This window comes from Gymnoscopelus braueri, assembly GCF_963280865.1.
Source record: "Gymnoscopelus braueri genome assembly, chromosome: 8".
NCBI classification, from domain to species: domain Eukaryota; kingdom Metazoa; phylum Chordata; class Actinopteri; order Myctophiformes; family Myctophidae; genus Gymnoscopelus; species Gymnoscopelus braueri.
In genome coordinates this window covers 33,410,421-33,431,006 of record NC_137609.1, presented here as the reverse complement: position 1 = coordinate 33,431,006, position 20,586 = coordinate 33,410,421, and the positions used below count along the sequence as shown (strand labels likewise).

The 20,586-nt window shown below is 40.4% G+C and overlaps 1 protein-coding gene across 4 annotated transcripts; it reads left to right on the top strand.

Annotated features, from left to right (window-relative positions):
* The first annotated feature begins 1,295 nt into the window (after positions 1–1,295).
* Positions 1,296–19,422, top strand: uspl1 (ubiquitin specific peptidase like 1). Of its 4 annotated transcripts, XM_080435175.1 has the most exons (10): positions 1,296–1,417; positions 3,116–3,280; positions 4,915–5,037; positions 5,227–6,181; positions 11,235–11,342; positions 12,148–12,198; positions 12,552–12,681; positions 14,135–14,260; positions 16,035–16,195; positions 16,865–19,422. In XM_080435175.1, exons 2-10 carry the CDS (start codon positions 3,152–3,154, stop codon positions 18,664–18,666), a joined length of 3,585 nt encoding a protein of 1,194 aa, XP_080291301.1. In that variant the 5' UTR covers positions 1,296–1,417; positions 3,116–3,151; the 3' UTR covers positions 18,667–19,422. The 4 variants fall into 4 exon arrangements, with proteins under 4 accessions (XP_080291301.1, XP_080291304.1, XP_080291302.1 ...); XM_080435178.1 differs by lacking the exon at positions 12,148–12,198; XM_080435176.1 differs by lacking the exon at positions 1,296–1,417 and having other exon boundaries at positions 2,987–3,280.
* Positions 19,423–20,586: the final 1,164 nt, after the last annotated feature.

Sequence of the window (20,586 nt, the reverse complement as noted above, 5' to 3'; positions counted from 1 at the left end):
AGAGGCTGTTCTCTACAGTCTACACTACAGCACTGTTTCTCAAACACTGGGTCGGGACCCATTTGTGGGTCGCGGACACATTTTTATGGGTCGTGAGTAAACATACCTTTATTTTTTCTTTGCTACATTTTTTTTTTAAATTATCATTGTGTCAAAACATTTTCCAAAAAAACTTTAGATAAATAAAATAAAAAAATATATTTTCATGAATCAAAAACAAATTCAGTGATTTTTCAATAGAGCTTCATGAATAAATGAAAAGAAAATCAAAGAAATTGCATAAATTAGAAAACACATGTTTAAGAAGTAGTGCAAATAGACGATCTACAAGCTCACAATGGTAGCAAACCGTAGCATAGACTTGTTGTGAGCTTGTAGATCTGCTATATTCACTAGCTTGGGTCCAGGGTCCATTTCTTTTTTGGGTCTCAAGCTAAAAAGTTTGTGAACCAGTGATGCAGTCTACGCTTCACTTCTCCTCTACATTCAAGTTCAATAATTAACATCTAGAACACTCAGTTCTTTTACGCAAAACCAGTCAGATATTAGAATAGGAGCAGCAGATTGTGTAATATTTAATTAAGTGATTACAGTATATAACATCCATTACACAACAAAATGTAAAATGGGGATATTTCCCCCTTTGTGCTTATTTTTCATTGATTGATTGCATAATTAATTCCTCATATACAAATCTATGGGCTACTAACTAACCATCAGACATCTGACAATTAAACATGATTTTCCGCCAAACTCGACAACGTTTTAAAGCATTAACAGTAGTTTTTGAACATACATATTTACAACATATTTACAAGAGCGAAACAATCGGAGTGTGTAGCAGCGTTGCCAGATTGTGCGAGAGAAATAAGCAACCAGGTCTATGAAAACGAGCCCAAAAGAAGCCACATGACTCTAAGTCTCTGACCCAGATCTGCTATTTTCAAAGACAAATTTTGGGGGAAAAGTAAAAATTTAGGAATATTATCAAATCCAAAAAATCTTGCAAAATACATATTAATCTGGGGGTCCTTGACATGAAAATGTTTGAGAATCACTGGTTTAAACAACATTAGGAAACAAGCCCAAATAAGTAACAACTAGAAACAAGCCCCAAAAACTGCAACCCTCAACTACCTATAATTTACAAGCAACGTTGCAGAAAAATAAGGGCAAACTCGCTTATAATAAGCGGACATGGCAACCCTTAACGGAACACATGTTTGGCAACAAAGGGGGGCAGGAAATGACTGACGCACACGTGCCGGTTAACCGGAAACCGAGCGTTTCAATAACGACAGAGTAAAAAGGCGCACATGGAAACACGCTGGTCTGTCAGCTCGTCTGGAGAATAAACTGAGGATTATTGAACCTATCCACCTCTATAAACGACATCGTTGACATTAATATGATGTTGGTATGTATTCCTTTTCATTGTTTAGTGAACACGCTGGGGTCTTAAGGGCACGTGCTTGGGTGAACGCTTAAATGTCAGGTTGTCAGTGGCCAAGCTAGCTAGTAGCTAACTTAACCAAACCTGCTAACGACTGCTGAACTAGTTGATGGTTGAACTTGGCATAATCATGTTAACAACATTAGCTTGAAAGTTCACTTTTAAAAGTTCCTTGTTAAAATGTGTTGCATCTTGCAATCAGTGGTGGTGTCAAGTAACTAAGTACATTTACTCAAGTACTGTACTTCAGTACAATTTTGAGGTATTTCTTTTTACTTTACTGGAGTATTTCACATTTTCAGTACTTCTACTTCTACTCCACTACATCTCAGAGGCAAATATTGTACTTTTACGCCACTACAATTATTTGAAAACTTACTGCTACAGTTACTACTTACTTTTTTGATTATCATTACAAAACATACATTAACCACTTCAGCCCAACATTTCGGCCATTTGAAAATAGCCGATCTATAAGCTCACAATGCATGGGATGCATTGTGAGCTTGTAGATCTGCTATTTTCAAAATCAGCTATTTTTTTTTATACATTTGAAAACTTGTGAAATGGGACATTCTGCACAATGAGTACTTTATACTTTTGGTACTTTAAGTACATTTTGATACCGATATTGGCTATTTTTGCTATTTAAAAAATATATTCACAATATTGATAGCGAGATATTCTCAAAAAAATTTTGATTTTTGATTTTGTCCATGTCACCCAGCAGTGGAACTAGGAAGCATTGCTGCTTCAAGTTTGTCTATTAGTTTATAGCAGTAGTTATCAAACCTTTTCATGTCAAGGACCCCCAAAATGTATTTGGCCTCAGACTCCCATCTAAAATAGTTTTGTAGAAGAGAAGATTTAAAAAAAAAATCAAAAATAGTATATGTACAAGTTTGCAGAGTGGCACATGAAGTATATGCTATTTTTTAATAGCCAATGTATAAAACATGGATAAAGTGGTTAAAATAATTGTGATGCTGTATTAACAAATTTAGCTGGGAACCCCCTGGAACCCCCTCCCCAAGGACCCCTGCGGGTCCCTGGACCCCACTTTGAGAACCACTGGCTTATAGGACAGGACGGGGCAGGGAATGTGGATTTGTGCATATTACACTCAGTCAGTACTAAGGTTCTATATTAACCACTTTAAACCTGGCATCCCTATTTGGGGTATGTCATTATGGGCAAAAATAAAGAAATATACACACACACACACACACACACACACACACACACACACACACACACACACACACACACACACACACACACACACACACTGTATAAAAAAGCACCCCCACACACACTGTATAAAAAAGCACCCCCATCACATTGTGAGCTTGTAGGTCAGCTATTTTTGCTATTTGTCTTCCTTTAACCACATGAAGCCAAGTGTCCTTGTTCTGGGGGAAACTTTTGGCCAAAATAGCAGATCTACAAGCTGGTCCGCATCGCAACATGACACATTGTGAGCTTGTAGATTGCCAATTTCCGGCGGGAGAGATTTAGTGTTGAGGGGGAAAAGGACAGAGGGACTGATTACTCCGGTCAATGAATAAACTCATTATTTGTAGGTAGGTCTACTATTTTTCTGTTGTGTATATATTTTAATGCAGTGAGTAACACATTCCTGGTGTTTTATTCTCTTCTCAGCTGTTTTGGAGATGAGATGAGACAGGTTGCAGTGACATGGTAATGTTTAGTGAATGGCATCGGACTGTCTCAGACCAGAAGATAAGCTGCGTTTTGCCAATGACTGATGAAGACACTGGTTTGGGGGCTGGTTTGGCCCAACCCCTGGCAGGGTATTTGGGAAAAGTCAGTTGAACTCATTGCTCCTCTCCTTGCTGTCCTCTGTGCAAAGCTTGTTTAGGTTTGGGGGAAAAAAACTACTGTTAAATTAACAGTATGTACCCAAATTGAACAACAACGGAAATCTTTGGTTTCAAAAGGCGAAAGGTTTAATTGTAGGTTGGACCTTACTGTGATGCTGAACATGCACTGAGCAGCATGTGTTGATACTTAACTGGAAGAAAAAAGTGTACTAAAGCTGTCACATGGACAGTTAATGTTGTGCATAATATGCATAATAATTGATATTCACTGATTCTCTGGTATGCCACTGCATGGTGATCAGTTTGGCTGAAACGCCTCTGCAAAATGTGTACCACTGCCTATAGCTGCCTGTGTCTCCATAAGAGATTGATATTGGCAGCATTTTAACCAGGTTTTTGCCGCTGCTTTATGCCTTTTCTCTATGTGAGATTATCGCATAATTTGCTGTCTGTAAAAAGCCATATAGGCCTGGGCCGCAGCGTGGTGGTCCAGGCACGCTAGGCTGCAATGCCAGCCTGACAGCGTGTCGCGGGTTCGAGTCCCGATCCCGACGACCTTTGCTGCGTGTCACTCCCCCATCTCTCTCCCCATTTCCTGTCAGTCTACTGTCCTATAGATAAAGGCATAAAAGCCCCAAAAAGGAATCTAAAAGAAAAAAAAGCCATACAATCTTTTAATTGATGATATCTTACATAGTTTGTTCACTTAAATGTCTGAATACCTTTGAACACTTTTTTAATGTGTGGAGAAATGGCAATTGTAACAGAAAAAGAAGAGGATGGAAGCACCGTTCCCTCCTTTTGGGGTGGCTCTAGGAGTTGTATGAGGCCCTCTGCAAAGGTTTTATCATTTATACTCAAAATGTTACTGTGCCTCTATCTTTGCATTACCTGCAGTTAAAAGTCACACCAATGGGACTAATGAAGAAATTCGATTATGTAGTAAAATGTCTTAATTTTGTACAGGGTTCCCACACATTTGTAACAATTCATTTTCAAAACTTTACATACATTTTCCAAAGTATTTTACCCCATTTCCAGGCCTATATAGCAATATCATACAGTGCAATAATGAGGCTCTTACACCTGTATGCTATCAATGGCACAAGAGTGACTCGTGTCACGTGACAAAAAGAACAGATTTACAAGTTAACAACGAATCACGATGCAACATATTGTTAGCTTGTAGATCTATTCCTTTTGTCACATGACGTCCTGTACACATTAGGCCACAGGTATTTCACATAATGTTGAACGTGTTTTGGGACATGCTTTTTATGAACAAAATCAATAGCCAAAAACAATGTATATCCAAACATTTTCCAAAGCATTTGATTAATTCCAAACCTTTTCCAGACCTGGAAAACAGTTCTTCTAATTTCTAAATATTTCCAGGAATTTCATGACCGTGGGAACTCTGTTTGTAGAATACGATAATATCTTTAAACTAATGAACAAAGTTTGTAGTAATAAAATGCAATGTCCATGAATGCCAGACAGACCCCTAGGTCCTTGTGACTCTCAAATGTGTTACTTCAGAAGTGTTCAGGCCAAATCCTCTATAAAACATACTTTGAATAATAACCTTATATACGTATTTTCGTTTTGTTTATAAAGGTTCAGGAAAGGGCTGCTTCATTAGAGCAGTGTCCTTGGTGTGCTGCCAAAGGCTTGAACTATCCTTTGCGCTCATACCACATCAACTTACAAGACACTATCACCCTCTGTACAAATGCACAGGTGAGTTGTTGTGATGACTGACACACACACACACACACACACACACACACACACACACACACACACACACACACACACACACACACACACACACACACACACACACACACACACACGTATCTTGAAATACTAGTTTTCATTCACGTGTATCCTTTGTAACTTCAGTTTTTCCTTTCATGGGTATTGCAGTGCCTCTTCCCTCTCGTCAGCCGGCCTTTAGAGGATATCTTGGCCAGCCTGGTACCTGCAGAACCCCAGTCTGTACTCAAAAGAAAACAAACCAAAGCACCGGAAACGAATGAGCTGAAACGTCTGCGATCGAGCACAGATGACGATCCTGTGCCACAAAGCATTGCTGACCCACATGTCAGCAAAGCTGAATGCTCAGAGCTTGCACTTCGTAATGGCCAGCACCCTGCGTCCAAGACAGAGGTTGAAGAAGATGATGGCGATCTTACCCCACTGAAGACCTTGGGTCTCACCAAGGAAGGTGAGAGAAGTGATATCCAAGTGCCGACACACTTGGATTCTAGTTCTGCTGTGCTGGTGGATATGCTAGCGATAGATCAGCCTCAGCACTCGGGCAACTCCTTAACCACAGAGAAGGGCATGCCCCTTACGTCTCCCTTAAAGCCACTGGATGCCCCAGGGCCGGAGGATGGAGAAATGAGTGACATAATGAGCCCACCTAGGGCAGCATGCGTGCCCGGCGATCTGGACCCCAGCCTGCGTGGTTTGTCGACAGAGGTGGGAACGATGATGGGTTCATCACCACAGTACGAGAAGCAGCCTGTTAAGACTGAGCAGGACGTAAATTCTATGGAGAGTGATGACATGTCTGCACTGAAGGGGGACGTGAACGTGAAGGCTTACCCAGACGATTTGTCCCAAGGCAAGAGCAGGGTTCGCCCACAGAAACACACACGCACTGTATTTCCGCTGGTACCTGTCCCACCCCAGCTTTTTTGGAAGAATGCGGACAACCTGTGTTGGCTGGACACGCTGCTGGTTGCTCTGGTAAACAGTAAGACACTGAGGAAGTCCAAGCCTAAAGAAGACCCTCAGCAGTCGCCTATCTGGCAGCTGATGGAGACATATGATCAGGCTTGTGCAATGATCCAAGCCCAACAGCAGACTTGTGCAGGTGAGTTTTGTGTTTGTGTTGTAACCTATGGTTATGGTGGACAATTTAAGTACTCACCCCCAGTACTAGAGCAAAGTATAGATACTCAAAGATTACTCCTCTACAAGTGGAAGTTGCTCAGTCAAATGTATACTTGAGTTAAAGTACAGGATTACTTGCTTTTAAAAACGTATTCAAAAGTACAGATTATACAAAGTCCATTTTGTTTTCAATGCATTGCTGTATTGAAATGTAGACATTTCCCCCCCCCAAAAAATCAAAGACTTTCCCGAAATGTTCAACAAATATTATTAATTACAAAAATGGCAATCTACAAGCTCACAACTCCTCACGATGCAACGCGTTGTGAGCTTGTAGATCAGCTATTTTCACTGTATTTGAAATGGGGCTTAAGTGGTCGATTCACAATGTGCTTTCTCCATTCCTAGAAATGTAGTGTAGTCAAAGTACAATATTTTCAAGACAATATTTTGTCTTGGAAATAATGTAACCCCCCCCCCGGCCCCCTGTTTTCTCCCAATTTAGTCGTTATGCCAATTCTCAAATTTGTCCTGTCCACACATTCTTCTGTGTAGTCTTGTCACTGCTGCCCCTACTGGCTCAGTTCCCTGTGAGGAGCCCCCACTGGATAACTGAAATGCACAGCAACTAATCACAGTACTGGCTATCCATTTCAGAAGAGGTTGCAATTTGTGCTAGAAGGAATTATGTATTGATCCGTGATTGTAGTGGACCAATTCTACCGTATGTGGGGACGTTGAGTAATCTGTAATAACCACAGACCTTGTTTGTAATGTTGTTCCAATGCAAATCTCTTGTCTGTAGAAAATGTAGAGTAAAAAAAATGATGAATTACTATAATATTGTGAAGACTAAAGATCCCCTGATAATGTTAATTGAACTCTCAGGGGTTTTTGTTGTACTTTAGCTTCAGGCTCGTTTCAGTGAGCCTCCAGCCTTTACAAAATAGATACAAATCAATGCAGGAATATATTTTCCTGCACAAACTTCTCTCTACATTTGGTCCAATTCCAAAGTGTTTTAGATGGACAGCAGAGCACACTGTGAGGTTTATGATAATCTTCACAAACGCCTTTTTAATAGACTGACAATGTTTTGATCATTGTCAGGTCAGGTCAAGTCAGGTCAAGCTTTCTTTCTATCTTAAAATGTATGTCTCTGCACATGTACATATGTCTCTACCCCCCCCCCCCCCATTTTTTAATCATAGGGTTTGTGTAATCCACTATCTAGGAATAATGTCCTCAAATTGTTAACTGAAAATGTGGTTCACCTCATAAATAAAATACACAGTCTCCTCTCCTCATAGCCAATGCCTAGTTTTCTTGCTCTCATGGCTCACCATACCTAGCAGCAGTTTGGACTTTGTAGTTATGGCTAATAATAGCTCAACACTGATTCCATTTAGACATGATGTTGGCTGCTGAATGCTTAGGCCTCTTGGTGATAGGGCTGTCACGATTACACATTTAAGTTGACTGTTAATTGTCACTCAAATAATTGCGATTAACAATTTAATTGTGAACATGTGAAGCCTTTTAAGCTTCGTGATCAAAAATTGCACAGTGCAGATATGACAAATAACTGAAATATACAAAGAAATTATTGACATATTTAATAATTTTATACATGTAAAAATAGCAGAAATAGCTGATCTACAAGCTTACCACGCGCGTTGTAAGCTTGTAGATCAGGCCATATTTAATAATTTTATTCTTGATTTACTTGTTTTGGACATTGTACATTATTCATTTAGATTTGATTTGTTTTCTTTACAAAGCCTAAAACAAGAAACAGAAATGTGTGTATTTATGTGTTACAATGTTTTTAAAATGTAATCTTTAATCGCAATTAATAGTCAAGTAAGCTTGCATGGTCGTGACAGCCCTATATGCAGTGGTTGTATTTGGTCTCACTACTCTTCTATTGAGAACGTTTGATCCTGCGGTCTGGGAGGACAACTACTGGTTGAATAGTGGTACTGCCTGAAGGTCACAATTCAACATCTCCCCTCAGCAAGTAGACATGCTCTATTGGCTCAGTGCTCAAAAGTTCAGCACTCGCACGGGGGACCCTGATAGGACATGAAAGTTACAGAGTGCAGCTTTAAGTCAGTTGTACATCAATCTGAAAATGAATAGCATATGCTGTAGGATGTTATTTAAAAAAACATGTATATATGTATAATTTAGAGTAGCCAATTATTTCTTTGCCCGTTTTCTCCCCAATTTAGTAGTTATCCCAATTAATTCCTCCCCACACAAATTTCTGTGTTGTCACTGCTGTCATATCCTACTGACTCACCTGCCAGTGAGGAGCCCCCACCGGGAGAACGTGAATCTTTCGTCGTCCTACTCCTCCTGCTCAACACTCCCCGCTGACGGGTGCCGCCCCAGCCCGTAGGAGTACGTACAGTGACAAATATCACCCCTCCCCGCCCGGCTTCCCTCCCCACAAAGACGGGGCAATTGCGTTTGCATACAGTAGATGCCCGACAAAGCCAGATGCACCACGGTGGATTCGAACCCACAGCCTCCGTGGTGGAGTGGACTCTACCACTGCACCACCCGAGCGCCATCCTGTAGGATATTATTTATTCCTTTTTATATCTGAAAGGAGTGGACTGGAGGTAGATCATCATGCTGACTTCTTTTTTTAACCCATTAAGACCGGGAAGGGAACTCATCTGTGTCATTTTTTGATTTCTTTGGATGTTCAAAAATAGCAGATCTACAAGTTCATAGCGCGGCGCTTGTAGATCTGCTATTTTTGGAAAAATCGTGAAAATGGGTGCAGATCTTTGAATTTATATATATGTTTTTAAAGCGAACATTTGTAACTCAAATCTTTGCTTCTGGGGTTACCTGGAACAAAATATTTTGAGGGGGGGGGGGGGGAGTTCTGTGGCCAAATACATATCATCTTTTTGGGGGTCCTTGACATGAAAAAGTTTGAGAACCACTGATATAGCAGGTCTTAATGGGTTAAACTTGGGCTTTTGGAATGGCAAAAGTAGCCCCGGGAAAAGAGACCTGCGTGTGAAAATCCCCAAGAAATGGAGAGCGAGATTTGTCTCAGTTCATACCTTGGCAAAAAGTGTCCAGTCTGAAGTGTCCATTCCTCTAACACTTTCAAGTTTTTTTTTTTCTTCATTTGTGTCAAGCGACGCCGACATGGTCAGGCGTGTTATGTTATTTTCAAATCTAGCATGCTTATTTATTTGGCAGCTCTACACGTCTGTCATTTCAAGATGGTGCGCATTATTTGAGATGATCACAATTAATTTGCGTAATTTTCATGTTGAAAAACGTTTTCTTTAAGTAGCCGATATTGCAGATCTACAAGCTACCAACGTGCACTGTGAGCTTGTAGATCAGCTATTTACACTATTTTTTATTTTTTTATTTACAAGTTTTTTAATATGAAGTTATTAAATATGTAAATTTAATATATGTAATTCTAATTCATATGTTCCGAGGTTCAATGCCAAAAGCATTTGTATGACAATCGTCGAGTAAAATGTCATAATCGTGATAGCCCTAGTTTGGCACGAGTGTCATTGTGTCATTTGGCACTATACATTGAAACACTTGATTAGAGTTTGGTAGAAAGATAGAGAATGAAGTCCATGTCCAACATTTTAGCCACTGCTAAACGGTAAACAAGTGTCAAAAGACGGAGCACAGTGGGGTCAGGAATTGGCCTAACTCTGGCTTGATCTAGCATTAACGATTTAAAATTTAAATATGCCCTGACCAGCTCCCTAATGTAGTTTAACTTTGGAATTGAGATTCCTTGCTGAGGACTGATCCGCCGTCTGTATTTAACACAAAACCATTTGTCTGGTGAGAACGTGAGCCTTTTACCTGAATAGCTTATATTCAGCTGTGTGATTGAATGACAAAATGCAACCGAGTGTCTATAGGTGCCAACTGTAGAGTTTTGGATTTATAATTCTATTGTCGTCTCTCCTCAACTGTCTGTGACAGGGTTAGGTAAATATTCAGACATGCGTTTGGAGCAGCCTTTTGTGTTGACTCACAGATGCTGCTTTCCTACTGCAAGACCTAAAACCAATCAATGAAAACCTACATGATGTAGGTATCCTCCCACAGGCACGCTTTGGCCATGATTGAACATGGTTTGGAAACCGTGCAGAAAATCCAGTAATGGGCATGTTAAAATCATTAAAATGTTGTCAGTCTATTAAAAGGTGTTTGTGGAGATTATCATAACCTCACAGTGTGGTAAAACATTCATGAAAGTCCTGCTCTGCTGTCCATCTTATCTATAACACTTTTTATTGTTTTTTTCAATGCTTAAAATCATGCAACGCAAATTGTTCCTAACTGTGCAACTGAGATGGATATTGGGCAAACTATTCTCAGAACCATTCTATGGTGCCATGGAAAAGCCCTAAAAGCGTTCTTGGTTTGATACTTGCTAGGAGAATATACTGTATGTTTGATTACATTTAGGTAATTGTCTCCGCCAGGCCGAAGGCGTGGCCGTGACAGTTTTTTTTGTGTGTGTGTATGCTTGTGTGCAAGCAGCTAATTGTTGAACCGATCGGCGTGAAACTGTGCACACACACACCCCCTGGAGGCCAGAGCAGAACCTCTGCCCCAAATTAATGTTAATGTTTTGTAGATTCTAAGACCATTTGTATATCGGAGAAAAACTTTAATTTAAGTTTTGTAACGGAGAAGAAGATCCTGCACACTGTCAAGTTTACGATCATTACAATTTAATAAGGCTACACACTTTTCCAGTCATTTCGATTTCTGAGGAAGGTTCCTGGCAGATCAGAATGTTGTCTGTGCTGGATCCTCTTCTCTGTTCCCTTAGAGTTTGTTTACGACGCCTGCTTCTAAGCCTGTGTGCAGAAGTATTTATTAATTGTTTTACTTCACCATTGTACTATGTATACATATTGTGCAAACATTTTATGAAAAACAACTATATATATTTTAGGCTAGGTCATGTGTGAAACGTTGTGAGATTCTCATATTAACCAATTTCTGTGTTTTAGATGTTGTGAGGGTGCCAAATAGGGTACTTCAAAAGGCTAACTCAGACTTGCAAAGTCTCAGGATGTCCATGTTCAAACTGCTGCAGCCCAAGCTACATTGTCAACTGGGTAAGCTAATTCAATTAAACTGCAAACCGGGGTTAAGAAGCCTTGAAAAATATTATTTCAGTTTGACCCCCATTAAGGCCTTAAAAAATATTAGAAGCTCTGAAATATAATAAACTAATTACAGAGAGCGGAGGAAGAGATGAGAGAAGGAAGGAAGGAGACTTGTGAGAGAGATGGAGAAGGTTCATGAAGGGCAGCTGATTGAAGATTTACAGAAATAAGAGGGAAAGATAATTGGATTCAGAAGCAGAACTGGAGTCAAGTGATGTAGATGCAGATATTCTGAGAAGACAGCCAAGAAATAGATAGAAAAAAGCAGTAAGAATGGAGAGACGGGGGAAGCGGCAGGTAAATACTCCTCCATTTGGACAGTATCATTATAAAAAAGATACACTGAGTATCTCAAATCAACACATATTTGCGACACGCATCTAATATGTAATATCTTCAGTAAAACGGCCTTATTCTTGAATAAGACAATCCTAACTCTTACAAATGACCTGGTTAAAATATGTTTAAATATACAGTTTCTGTGTAGTTTAATTCGTATTTTCAAAGAAAAGTAACTGTTGAGGTTAAGTTGTACGTTTCTAAAAATAAATGGGTATAGAAGTATATTGGGTTAAGTACCAAAGAAGTTTTTATTTATATCTCCCTCTCTCTGTCTCTGTCTGTCTCTCTCACACACTCACTCTCTCTCACACACTCACTCTCTCTCACTCTCACACACACACACACTCACTCACTCACTCACTCACTCACGGTGTTAAAAATATATACATATATATATACACCGTATATCTAGGTGTGCCCTGGGATCTTTTGGCTATGAAAGGTGTGCCCTGGCAGAGAAAAGGTTAGGAAACACTGGCTTAAACCATATTCAAGATGTGTTCATCAGAGATGTGATTGAGATGTCTAATTGCATGAACCATAGCGTCCCTATTCTGGGCTCATTCATAATAGGTGAACAACGAACGAACAGTCATTGAAAATCGGTGAATGTAAATGCCATGAGCTTGTAGTTTAAGAGATTTTGTGTGTAGAGAAAAAAGGGAAGTACCAAGTATGGACAAATGTACTTCGACAACAAAGTATATAGGGTTTACGACTTAAACCATATACTAAGTCGTAAAGGTTATACTGAGCATTGAATGTTATTGCTTTATCCAATCATGCCTCTTAACTCCATAACAATGTATTTTTCAGGTGACCTGGAAATGCCACTGTTTGCCCTTCCCCTCCTTCTCACAGCCGACTCTTGGGCAGAGCCTCTTTTCCAGGTGGCCTTTCGCTGGGAGTTTGAATGCAGTGATTGTAAAATGTCCACATCGCAAAAGTAAGTAACACCAAAGTTGAACCACTCCTCTAATTTGCATGCTCCATTTTGTTTAGAGGTTTCACAAGCTTCGCTGTCACTTTCAACCTGGTGTCACTATTCTGGGAATGTCATTATAGGCATGTGATTTTGTAGATTGACTATTCATCCTATGACAAAGTTTATAGGCCTTTAAGTGGCTAATGTTAAAGAACCGTAACAACCAGAAACAAACTAATTGTGCAGTGGGTCATAGTTGTTTTGCGAAGTTGCATGCAAGGCCTGCTGCACACAAAACCCACATTTTCATGCACACGCCTGCTTGATGTCCACATTTATACAACATTGAATTCTATTATCAGCTCTGGAGAATAGCTCATCCAATAGATCAAGTGTGAAGTCGATCGGATGAGCAGTTTGTGAGATATCCAAAGGACAAACTTATAGACATCCAGATATTTGTGGAATTTATAGATATAAGATCTGGTCATATTTGTAATCTCTTACTTACTTGAGTGACTCTTTTAATTTTGAAATATACTGTCAGAATAACAATACACTAAATACCTCTTGACACAAAAGCGCACAGCACAAGCTCACTCCATTAATCACACAAATCTCAAATAAAGAACATATGGTGTTCAATTAGTTGCTCCGCTATCCCATACTATTAGGAACTCGGAAATGGTTTGTTTTGGTCCTCTTAGCTGAGGCCAGATTGTGTACATGGATCGTAGAGTAGTCTGCAACCCACCACCCACTTGTTTTGGAGAGGAAAAAAAAGAAACACTTCCTCCAAGTGTTGTTGCCTTTACAAGCGCTGACTGTGTCTGGCAGACGGTTGAGACAAATTGTTGAGGAGTTTTACAGCACTCTTTTCAAATGTAATATATATTATCGACATAGTAAGTGCCTGTCAGCTCTGTTGTGTTGTTCCAGGTCACCTGGAACAATTTTTACTCGTTAATCAGTTGCCAGGACAGCTAGAACCAGCTTGTTGCCGTTTTTACTTTACTTTAATATGCCACAAGAAAACAAGATCATAGTTAATCCTCTTGTTATAATTAAAGGGATATTTCACAAAAATTGGTTTATTTTATTGTCTACTCAGGCTTTTGTGAGCCCCCCAGACAGTTTTTAAGTTGCTTGATTCAGTATTTAGATATTTGATATCCATTGTATCACGCCCCCTTCCTATACAAACCCATTATAACTTCAAACTCCATTTTTAACATATTGGATTCATCATAAACACCCGTCCTTGGTTCTGGTGACTCCTCCTGCCCTCCTAATACGTTTTTTTCGATTACTTTTTTATTTAATTTTTTATTGTATTTCTTTTTTTTTCATTTTCCGCAAAGTTAAAATATGGAGATGAGAGGTTTCTGCCCGACAGCAACAATATATTTCCTGCTCTCCTTTCAGGTTTACAATGCCTCTTCCAACTTTCATATATTTCCTGCTCTCCTTTCAGGGTTACAATGTCTCTTCCAACCTTCACAAATGTTGTCCCTGATTGGCACCCACTGAACGCTGCTCATCTGGCCCCATGCAACACGTGCTCAAAAAGTAGTCAAAAGAGGGTTATGATGCTGGAGGGGTGAGTTGCACAATATTTCCTTTATGTGTGTGGAGGTGGGGGAGGCATACAAAGATGAAGCTGTTATTTTACACTGGCCTTTAACCACAGCATCTCTGTTCTGGCCATGTCATAATGGGCGACTATTCAGCCACAATAGGTGAACGTTCACCGAAATGATCCCAACTACAAGCTCACAACCTGTCTCATTGCAATGCGTTGTGTGCATGTAGATTGGCTATTTTCTGCGACGGTTTGGTGTAGAATGGGGGAAAAAGAAGGGGACCAAGTGTAAACCCCGGTGTGAAAATGCATACAGAATATTTCACATACTATTCATTTGTTGATGCCTCATTCATACAAGTTGATGATTTTATTCATAGAATAATCAACCTCGTTTTGAAAAATAATTTGCCTTGTTATTTTTGCATTCTGTGTGGATGTACTCATAATGCAAACAGCAGTTTAAATTGATGCTAATTAATCGCACGAAATGAACGCTCCTGATGTGTAAGGAAGGACCTTAACAACTTCAAATTAAGATTACTTCTTTAGGACAGATGGTTTCGTTGTCTCTGTAGGACAAATTTAAGACATATTTGGCTTAATGCTTTAGGGTTAAAAGCCTATGGTACACAAAGTAAGGTACCCAAAAGGAAGGACAATACTATTGTTCTCAGGCATGCCATTGGTTATCTATCTATGTGGATTGGGAACTTATTTGCATAGAGCCAATCACAACATTTTATTTTCCTAGGGCGTTGTGGGCATCACTTCCTGTCAATTTGATCAGGTATCAGCATATCAAATCAACAGGAAGTGATGCCCACAACGCCCTAGGAACCTACATATAATATGACATGGCACTAAAAGTAAAGACATTCGTGTTTGGTAGATTAGTTCTCTGTTGCAACAATTTCTCTTGGCAATAACTTTTATACTGTTAAATATTTGGTAAATTGAGCATCAAAAGCAGAAGACATACAGTATGCCAGCTGAGCATCAACAGGGCTGGTGCCTGAAGCCCTTGCGCTGTTCTCACAGCTCGTTTGTGAACATCACCGTTAGGCTTGTGCTTCCTGACATTTCACCGGGGTATATGGTGTATGACAGTATTTGTGTGAAATAAAGCGTAAATGCTGAGCTGGTGGAGATAGAAGTAATTGCAGCATGTATGAAATTGTCTGGCCTGCAATGCTGTGTCTATTATTTAGTTAGCCTATTTAGACAAGTCTTGATGGGCTTGCTAAATACTTTTGAATAATGGAATAGAATAATGAATAGATAGGAAATGAGCTCCATTCTTCCATAGATTCAGCATACCTTACTGGAGGTCCCAATGACGCTTGTTGTTGCCATGGCGGCCAACACATCAGTAGGTTGGGTGGGGATGATGTGCGTGGCAATGGTGGCATCAAGTCATATTAAATTGATTAGCGAGGCATACATCTAGAGTAGAAATGAGCAGCCAATGATCTATTTTCTACCTCCAAATTTTCTTCTGTTTGCTAAGTTCATAATTACATGCGTCACCTCAATACAGCATCTCCGTATCAGTTTAATAGAAACAGGACCGTCTGTATTTTTGACAGTATTGAAAATCATACCTTCGGGATGTATATAAATACCCTGGTATACCATAATGCCTTGATACCGACCATGCCTATTTCTCTTTACATGCAAGTTAGTTTGCAGGCCAGGGATTTTTCAGAACGGCAATTTATAAATGTATCGCACATCTCTACAAATAGATGAATCATACTTGTGTGCCTGTGTGTGTGTGGTCTCTCTCCAGTGTGCCTCCAGTATTTGCACTGCACTTTGTGGAGGGGCTGCCTGACAACAACGTTGGAATCTACTCCTTCAACTACCAGGAGAAACGTTATGCAGTCACCACTGTCATACAGTATGATCAGGAGCTCAAGCATTTTGTCACCTGGATCCGTCAATCTGATGGTTGGTATAAAACAATCTTTTTTTCTTTTATACTTTTTAAATTGTTTTTATCCCACTACCCTCTAGTTTTTTGTTGTCTTTTTTTTTGTAAGGCTGAGAATAAGACACCATTAGAATCATCTTTGACTGTGGGGAAGGAAAGTGCTGGTTGTGTTTAAAAAAAAATGTAATCACAATTAACTTAAATTAGGCTTTAAAAATCTGTTAAAGCTTGAACTTTCAGCAAGCGGAAGCCAATGAAGGGTGCAGACAAATTGGGAGACTATATTGTTCTTGTGAAGCAGCTTACTGTGTAGGTATTTACACAGACGTTGACATTAATGTTAGGCTTGTCTCTAAATTGATATATAGTCATCTTGATAAACATGAAAAAACATGATGCATATATTATCAACCACAATGCCATTACTGTCACAAGTTGACATTTCCTGGTTTTACACAGACAATGTATGCACTGTAACACTTTGTACAACTTCTGGTGCATTAGATCTAGTTCATTGTTAATCTATGTTCTGAACACAAACCGCAACTTTAGCCTTGACAACCAGGGTGTAATTATTTGTGTCTTCTGATCTGTTGATCTCCCTCTGGATCTGGTGCATGTTGAAAATGTTTCACTTACTGTGCAATTTGTGTAACAATTTAATGTTGTATATCTGCTCTACACAGGATCATGGCTTGAATTTGATGACTTGAAGCATCCGCACTGTGCTGCCCATGCAATGCTGCCTGTCCCCCCTCAGGACATCCACATACTCTTCTGGGAGAGTGAAACCGACACAGATACTCTCCCCATTTGCTCTCCATCAACCACTGCGGAACCCCCTCTGTCGAGAAAGGAGATCGGCCTCAGTCTGAGTGACGACGACTTGGGGGCAGATGAAGAACTGACCCAGTCACCAGACCAGTCCATCTTTGCATCACACAATGACACTGAAATCGTCAACGCTCTAACGATACCTGCTGACGACGCTATGGACACTACAGTTGCAGCAGATGCAACTATAGGTTCCACGACTCTGCTCGACGCTTTCGAAGGCCTCACCCACAACGACATTATCACGCTCACGCTGTCGGAGGTCAAAGTAGACGTGAATGGGAAACCTCTGGATGATGACCTGCTACCCGATGCCAGTCGTGCTGCTGGGAATAAGGATGAAGAAGTTTCCCCATCGCCAGACACCTCCTACTCTGCGATGCCTCCGGTCTCTGCCAGTGAGCTCCTGCCCGACCCAGAGGAAACTGAACCCAAGCCGGATGATAACTTATCCATTGATCCTACATTAACGACTGCATCCAAGAGCAGGAGCGGTCGGGGCAGAGGTAAAGGCAGAATCCAGCCTAGACGTACAGCCAAAAAGGTTGTGTCGAAAAAAGTAACCCCAGCTGCTCTCGCAGAAGCCACACCACCTGTTGAAACAAATGACCAAGCCTCTCCTGTGTTATCACCACAGTCCTCCCCACAAAAAAATCCTGAGCTGCCTCCCCCACTTGACCATAATGCCCGCTGGTCATACCTGCTTAGCAGGCACCCACTCGCCACTGTGCACCCTCCCTTTAATAAACCAGCCCCATCTCCGAAACCTGCAGCTAAGCCAAAACGATCCCCTGTACCTGTCCCCAAACACTCCACGCCCAACACAGTGAGAAAGCAACAGGCCCCGGTGGGACCCCCTAGATGCCAACTCAGGAGAGAGGACATGGAGGACCTACCATTGAAGGCTGCTGCAATGTACGGTTCGTTCCGCACGAAGGGTACTGATTCCGCTGTCCGTACCCCTCACACCCCACATTTCCCCCAGACACACTCTTTCACGCCTCCTAAGAATGGCACGTCTGCCCTTCAACCCCCTTCCTCCCCTGTCTTGAACACACTGATGGTGTCTAAGGCATCACCTCCCCCAGTAGCAATGGAAGTCCCTAAAATATCCCCTGAGAAACTCAATAGCCGCTCAGTAAATTCCCCTTCTAGCATCGGAGACGCGGACAACCTCCGGTACAAGCTCCTAAAGAAGTTAAAAGCAAAGAAGAAGAAGCTGGCGAAGTTGAACCAGATGTTGGGCAACCAAGGGGCAGTTCCTAGACCAGACAGTACAGACCTAAGCTCCCCACAGACCGTCACGTCAAGTACCTACGAAGGCTCCACTTATGATGAATTCTTCGCAGACCTCTTATCACCAGCCACAACAGCTAGCAACCTGTCGCCAGACAGCACCGACTTCCTACTAACCGGTGCACAGGAAGGAGGTGATTACTTGGAACCTGGGAGGAGCACTGGTGGTGCAGTATCCCAGGTAAACATGGCGACTCAAAAACGAAACATTGGCCTAACGGAGCTGCCTGCTCTGGATGGCTACATGCCAACAAACGAAGAACTTGAACTTGAAGAGTTTATTTCCGGGGCGGCCACTCAGCAGCAGGCTGAACTTGAGACAGAAGTGCTTAGCGAGCTGGACCTTTTTAACTTTTAGGCCCAGAGGGAAGCTGTTTCTTTCTTTGTCAAACCTACGCCTACAGTACTATGTAACAAACATTACACTACTCAGTCACACTCACGTAACCACTTAAACCATATTTACTTAATTGACTAGAGTCCCCCCCCCCCCACCAAATTTCTCCGCCGAAAATAGGCGATCTATAAGCCCACAACATATCACGACACGTTGAGCTTGTAGATTGGATATTTTTGCTGAATATTCACCCCTACGGTTCATGTGGGTAAAGTCTGACCTTGCGCTACCTCTTAGAAATGCTCTTCAAGTGGAATTCTTTACTTGTCCCTACAGCCTCAAAATCATTTTGGAGGAATGGTCTTCATCATGTTGGTGCTAGTGTTTAGTTGGACTGATTAAATCCAGCAGAATAGAAGGTAGCCATCATCATTGTTAGATATGGCATATTACGTATTACTGAGCACTGAACAGTAGACTACTGGAGGGGAGCACAGTTTCCCTAGGTGAATTACTGTATTTATTTGTTTGGACAATCTGAGGACTAATGTACGTATGCACTTTGCATATGCCAATCATGGATTTATTTTATGAAAAGGCATTTTATGTTTGTTGAATTGTGTTTGTTTCCTCTGTTTATAGAAATTGGACTATTTTTGTCTGAAATTCTGAAGAATAAATTTGTTATTGTAAATATGTTAAAACGCATATTTTCATGTGTTTAAATGGATGTAAATAATACTGTAGTTGCCACAATAGAACATAAACTTTTGCAAAGATTCTGATGAATGTCATATTGTATATTTTGTGCAAATTCCTACACTACCTACTTTTCTTCCCTTACCAATCCTATGAAATTGGAGAAGAATGGACAGTGTTATCTCAATGTATTTCACAACCAATCGGAAATTGCACATGGGCATTGAACATTGACATAGCCATGGACTGACAAAGCAGAGGAGCTTATGTCTTTAAACTAAGTTAAAGAAATGTGTTGTACATGAAAGCACTACAGTACTATCAAACAGCTGGTAGAGATACATTTCTTGCATAGAACACTTTGACAGGGAACTTTGGCTACTGCAGTGATCAAACCTTTGATTTCCAAGTTTCAAAACAGTCTAACCACCAGACTACCTTAATGTGATTATACCAGGATTCTGCATATTTTTTTACCAGTTCAAATGAAAATATGTTTACCACCAGCTCATTTGCATTGGTGGGTGTTGAGCATACATCATGAAGTCTGCTTCCTGATGGCAGCCAGATTTGAGTACTTACTGGCAGCATTGTATTAAACAATACAAATAAGAAGATGAGCTCTAACCATGTGCTTTGTCCCCAGATGCGATAGATTACTAGTGCAGTGGCAATAACTATTATGCAATAGTCTTATTACCAAGTGTTGGTATAATTTATCTCAAATAATTTATAATTCTGAGATTTGAAACAATTGCTTGATCAAAGCTTGAACATTTTCCAAGTGGCCTTGAACAACTCACCCAACCCATGCACTGATCATAAGTCAAATAAGACACGGTACAGGTCTGCTGTGTAATGTAATAACCAGGCACATATGCAAATTACTTTGTTACTTTTTGGAGAGATTAGTTTTATAATTACCAAATTGATTGGATGCAAGAAAAATGTTGAGTTACTTACAACAGTCGTTCTTTTGTTGATGGACAGTTATTTGGCAGTTAACACCACAGCCAATAGTGCTCCTATGTAGTGGTGGAAGAAGTACTCACATTTTGTACTTAAGTAAAAGTAGCAATACCACAATGTAGACCAGTATTCAAAATGCACTTGAGTAAAAATACAAAAGTATTGGCATCAAAATATACTAAAGGACTAAAAGTACTCATTATGCACAATGTCCCATTTCACACAAGTTCTATGTATAAAATCCTTTGAAAATAGCAGATGTACAAGCTCACA